At 41.8% G+C, this 6000-nt stretch overlaps 1 protein-coding gene across 8 annotated transcripts in view; it reads right to left on the reverse strand.

Moving 5' to 3' along the window:
• arid1b (AT-rich interactive domain 1B) overlaps window positions 1–5197 on the reverse strand; it is a 557854-nt gene extending 552657 nt beyond the window's left edge. For 4 of the 8 annotated variants that reach the window (XM_080200334.1, XM_080200331.1, XM_080200332.1 and 1 more), the window contains exon 1: window positions 3122–5197. In XM_080200334.1, coding sequence (XP_080056460.1) covers window positions 3122–4432 — 1311 coding nt within the window. In that variant the 5' untranslated portion in view covers window positions 4433–5197. The remainder of the gene's footprint in view (window positions 1–3121) is intronic. The other 4 variants (XM_080200336.1, XM_080200335.1, XM_080200333.1 and 1 more) reach the window with 1 other exon arrangement.
• Window positions 5198–6000: the final 803 nt, after the last annotated feature.

The raw sequence follows: 6000 nt of genomic DNA on the forward strand, positions 1-6000 counted from the left end.
TATAGATTGTACATTTTTCATGTCACATTACACATTTCATAGAAGGTGGCAGTGGGTACAAAAGTTCAATGCTAAGCACTAAAAATGCAGCACAACCAGGTAACTTATTGGCATTCTAATGCACAAGGCCAGTGGCATGATTGTAGGCTCATGGCTACAATATACCACACTTCAAGACTTGACCGCAAACATAGGGAAAAGCCTGATAATTCCCTAAAAACTAGAACAGTGTCAATGCGTAGTTGTATGGTTACAAGTCACATACAAATTTAACATACAAGACCATAATTTAGACATGCTGGGGGTTTATGCTCACTATTTCCATTATCAGTTGTACAGAAAAGGGGACAAAAAAGCAAAGCCTCAGTAGGACAACCTAAAAAGGTCAGTCAGTTCTTGTCTTTTTCGTACACCGCCTAGTGGCCAGCTGTAGAGTATAACAGCTAAAATTTCCAACTGTACGTTTGAAAATTTATTATGCACAGGTGGGGTGCGAGAAAGAAAGAGAGGAATGAGGAAACCCGCATAGCGGCTTTGAAGCATGTTGGTTCGTTGCTCAAACTGGCCACAATGCACAGCTGTTTCAAGTAAGAGAGTGTCAATTATATCCAACAGGTATATTCCAAGAAAAGAAACATTTTTGCAATTTCTACTCAATTATATCTAATTTCTTTTCCAACCCTTGTACTCAGTGTGACTTTGCACTTAAAGGCTTTTAAACAAATAATAAGCTGCACCAATACTATATTATAACTCAAGTTTAAAATGAAAACAGAATACAAGGATTAACTCAGATGCCTCAAATACAAAAATGACTTCCAATACTTTAAAATGTTCACATTTCAACCAGGTCTGTAATAATGAAGCTGAAAATTTATTTTTGCCTTAAATGGAACCTGCAAACCAGGAAACATGTTGTTATAACCAGAAGCCTCTGAAAAAAACTAAACTTGTTACATGACATGCAATTGATCAGATATTTCTGAATCTCAACTTAGGTCCTACCTTCAGCTAAACCTAGACAACCTTATTTTTAAAAAGCCCAATTTGTAGATGATGATTTCCAAACTGAATAAAAGGCATATTTAATCATCATCTGGCCCAGATGCTCAAGATGATGCTAAGATTTTTCCAATTAACTAATTATCACAATAACTTCATTGCACTGTTAATATAAGTGTTATTTGTGACTAATAAATAAACTTTAACTTTATCCAAACATCAGTATTAGTTACAGGGACAAAAAAAACAAGGGTTTGATAGCTGTAAATGTTCTCATCAAATAGTTCAGGAGGACAAAAATCAACATTTTTGTAATTTAAATGGATACTATATAACTAAAATGTTACAATTCTCATTACACTTTAGTGAAATCCTAAAAGATAATTAAAAATTAACAAGTAAAATTTTCAGACAGATACAATTTGATAACTGTATGGTTTTAAAATATATTCAAATAGCCATATTCACTGCATCTGAAACATTTTACACAAAAATTGCTTCTTACTAGCTATGATCACCTGCCTTACAGAACTATGAAACATCCCAAAACACTTTTCTACGCTGAACCAATTTCAGCTTCAATGCAGAATTCTTTAGTTGTCTGCCTTTCTCCTGAACAGAGCAATTCGTGCAGAGTATGGTTCCAAAGACATTCAATACTGCATATCTTGTGTCTGAAATCCACGTATGTTGGGAAGTTTATCAATTAGTAAGGAAGCCATCACACTTTTGTACAATCCTGTCCTGCAGGGTAAAGAAGTGCTCAACAACTGTCATGCTCTTTCACCAAAGAGATTGAAACCATTTGTGGAACTCTTTTTGCAAATACCAACACATAATGGAGCTGGAATTAAACCTAGCACTCCCTGATCTGTATGGCTGTACCACATTATTTGCCATAAGAAATCAGACAGAAGTGATTTTTCAAAAGAAGAAATTTAGTTTTAGAGCAAAAATTAAAGCAATAATACTTCACATTACCACAACTGATGCAAGATCAAAAGCAGTAACATGTCTGTCCTTTTATAATAGAAAACTGCTCCGCATGTAGTACTGCTTGGACAATAATTATGTTTTTTGAATGAACTAGGATAATCAATCTTACGGATTTAATTTTATGAATATTTAAATAAAGCACTAAACAGCTACAGTTTACTTATGAATTAGTCTGATAAGCTTATTTCTTGGTTAGGAGGAACAGGTTTCAAAACATATGGAACAATATAGTGTTGTTTCATAAAATCACTACTGTTCAAAATTAATGCCTGACTTTATTAAAAATATGCAAGCTGTTTATCACAGAACGTTACAAATATTTTTTCAACAGCTTGGTGTTAAATATCTTTTCTGGCATAGGCCTAACTTGAGTTGTGCACTTTTCAATTAATGTAGTATAAATACATTGGTTAGTTGGAGGGTGAGAGATTTTTGATTATTTTTCAACGATTCAAGAGCTGTGTCAATAGAGTGGATTCTTAGGAAATGTGAATGTGATTGTGATGTTCAGCAACTTGTGTTTACATCAGCACTGATAAATGCCCAGTGGTGAGTGGGAGAGCCAATCAGATAGCAGATTAGATGTCAACTCGGAGGCAGCTGTCTGGAGACTCGATTCCAGGCCTTTTACCTCCACAATTCAAACTGCAAACCTTGCAAAAGAAGGTGAAGAGAGACTGACTGTGAACTGAACCGAGCTGCCACTTTTCACACACCACGAAACACAAATCAACCTGAGCTGCCTGGAGGGCAAAAATAACACAGAACTGGGTGGGGTCAACAAAAAAACACACTAGATTGCAGTTTAAATGAATATAAAAAAATTAAGTGATTTATTTCAGAGAGAAGTAACCCAATCAGTTCAGTGCAAAACACCCGCCTAGCGGACACCCTTCGTTGGGAGCAAAAAGCACCACCAACTCTCCGTAGATTCCCTCCCAAATAAAAAAAGTCACTAAAAACTCTCCTTTTCAGCAAGAAGTGATAGGAAAGGTAGCGCGGCCTATGGCCCTGACCAGCACTTTTTGCTCTCTAATGTCTTCACATCGCTCAACACCAGCTCTGCTCGCACCGCAGGATGAGAAAGACACTGACACACACACACACACACAGGCCGCTTTACCTGTGTTCTGCCCAGAGGCTGCGCCGAGCTGCCGGGGCTCATGGCCGGGTGGCTGCGGGCTTGTCCTGCCACTGTTCCGCCGCCACCTCCTCCTCCTCCTCCTCCTCCTCCACCACCACCACCCCAGGCTTGGCTGCTCCCTACACCGTAATGACTGCCCATGTCGCTTCCTTTGAGCGAAGCTTGCGAAGCGCTCGGGTTGCTGTAGTCCGGAAAGCCGTATCCCCTCATGGGGCTGGGGGAGGTCAGGAGCTGGTTGAGGGTTGGCGTGGCCCCCGAGTGCTGGTTCTGGCCGGAGTAGCGCTGGAAGGCCCCGGCCAGAGGCGGCTGCTGCTTGCCGTGATGGTGGTGTTGGTGGCCGCTGTTGGTGACCGTGCTGGATCCCATGTTGTTGTTAGCCCTGGGTGAGTTCATCATGCCGTAGCCGGGGCTGCTGTAGGCCGCCCTGTAGCCCGGGTAATGGTTGTAGTTGTTGGAGTAACCGTCGTGGGAGTTGTGCAGCGGGCTGGCGCTCAGTTCCAGGTTGGTGGAAGGGTGAAGCCCAAGCCCGGGGCTTTGTTGTCCGCCATGTTGATCGAAGTAAGGTCCGGGACCGGGGCCTGTTCCTGCCGCCGCCCGGTAATAATGATTATAATCGGGGAGGCCGGGCGCCGGGCCCGTCTGGTTACTGGATCCCGCAGCTGCCGGGTGCTCGTATCTCTGGTCACCCATTTTCAGCAGCTGCTCCTCGGCCTTGTTGTTGTTGTTGCCCTGGCTGTCGGCGGTTAACAAGATGTTGTCTTTACTGCCGCCTCCATGTTGAGTGTCTGCCCCGCCGCCTCCTTCTCCTTGGTGATGGGGAAGCAGCAGCTCGGAGCCGCCGGCTTTCAGCTTGTGGTTGGGAATGATCCCCGCCTCGCTGGCCGCTGAAGATGAGGAGGTGGAAGGCGAGGCCGAGGCGGCTTCTTTGTGCGTTGGCTCGGGGTTGGGGTTGGCCGAGGCCGAGCCTCCAGCAGCACCGCCGTTGTTATTCGCCGGGCCGGGGACAGAGGAGTTGGCCATGGTGAGCTCGCCGTGGTGCTGCTGCTGCTGGTGGGGATGATGGTGATGGTGGTGGTGTCGAGGATGGTGAAGATGATCAACGCTGTTCAAGTTCAAGCTGCTGCCGCCGCCAGTGGGATCTCCGGCGTTGCCGCTGAGCCCTCCTCCCGGAGCTGGAACTGCCGCTTTGCCGTTGTTGATGCTGTCAGTGTCTCGGTTGCTGAGGCCGGGGCTGCTGCCGCTGCTATTACTACTAGCCGGAGCTGCTGCTACTTGAGCGGCCATGATCATCTCTCAGAAAACCAGTCAGACAGCGAGGAGGGGAGCAGGGAGAGACACAGACACGTCTGCTTCTTCTCTTCCTTTTACACCCGATCATTAAATATTATTAAAAAGGAAAAAAAACTCGTCCTCCTCCAGTTTGAAAGCAAAAGGAAAAAAGCTCACGCTCTCTTTTGTGGCATAGTGATTATTATAATATATTAAAATCTATTTTCTATTCTTCGTCTTGTTAAATAGGTAGAAAACTTTCTCCAGATCTGTTTTAAAAATCAAACTTTCCTTTCCTCTCTAACCCGGATATGGGTAAATACATGTCTAGCTGAGCCTCTGGCCCAGCATGGCATGAGGACTCCAACAACTATTATCCATTCCTCTGATTACTGCACATCAGCTCAAAAACATGGACTGGAGCCTCACACATAGACTGCACAATTTAACCACATTGGCCTTTAAAAATATTTTCAACTTTTAAAGAATGGGATTCCAATTTGTCATATCCTTTCTAATACTTACGATCCATTTTAAAATTTGTACAAGGTGTGTTTATATATCTAATTATTTTTAAAACTCCTAATTTTAAAATTTTATGACGGTATGTATCAATTGTCTGAATGACGAAATTTAGTTCATTTTTATGAGTCGTCCCTTATTTGGCACTATTTACTGTGATTTGCAAAAGTAATTGTTCTGCATTGGATGTATCTTCCCCGAAGGTTTAAATATTATAGAACTGATCCTACATCAGACAAATGCTTATCACTAATTAGTTCAAACTTGGTTTTCAATTTAGAAAAGACCAGTTTATGATTATCATTGCCTTTTTAAATGATTAGTAGAAAAATAGGTTTTCCTGCATAAACCATTTTAAAAATCTAACAGGTGTATACCTATGTTTAATACTTGTTGAAAATATTGTTATCAAAATATATTTAGGATAAATTCATTTCGTTATTTCCCATTCCAAGTGTGACCTGTTTCCTTTTACATTTCGTGTGCCAGAATTATCCACTCCAGTTCTTTCCTCTCCCCCTGCCCCGGGTTCAATCTATTTCTCTCTAGCCTCAGAGTTAGACATAATCACAGGATCACTGGATCCTTACGCTATTAACTTATACACATCTGCCAGCATCCAAATCAAAACTCTGCCAGCAAAAAATATTCATCCAAAAACTACTTATCCCAGACTTATGTGGCAACTCACATCTGAAAATGGGGATTAAGAAAAATCAAGGAAAAATAGCACGGACTATTTTCTCTAATGTGTCCTTTCCTTCAGTGTAATGAACAACATTCCTAGGTTGAAGCGTTCTCTACTCTGCTCAGTGCCTATTTGCTGTTCCTATACACTCCCTCTGGAGGTTTTTTTTGCATTGAAAACAAATTTGAAAATTCGTTACTTTTATTCTAAAAATGGTGTATGGCATTTATTTCCATTTGGTTTATGCCAACAGTGAAACCCGTTTCAGAAGTTTTCACTCAGATCCTACCAGTTTTTTTCATTTACCTAATGAAAGGGAGTTGCTTGCAATTGCTTCACACGCATCAATAGTTGTCAGTAAAATCAAACTGACGTCAGC

Source organism: Carcharhinus amblyrhynchos, chromosome 12 (assembly GCF_965287045.1).
Source record: "Carcharhinus amblyrhynchos chromosome 12, sCarAmb.v2.hapA, whole genome shotgun sequence".
In the NCBI taxonomy this organism is placed as follows: Eukaryota; Metazoa; Chordata; class Chondrichthyes; order Carcharhiniformes; family Carcharhinidae; genus Carcharhinus; species Carcharhinus amblyrhynchos.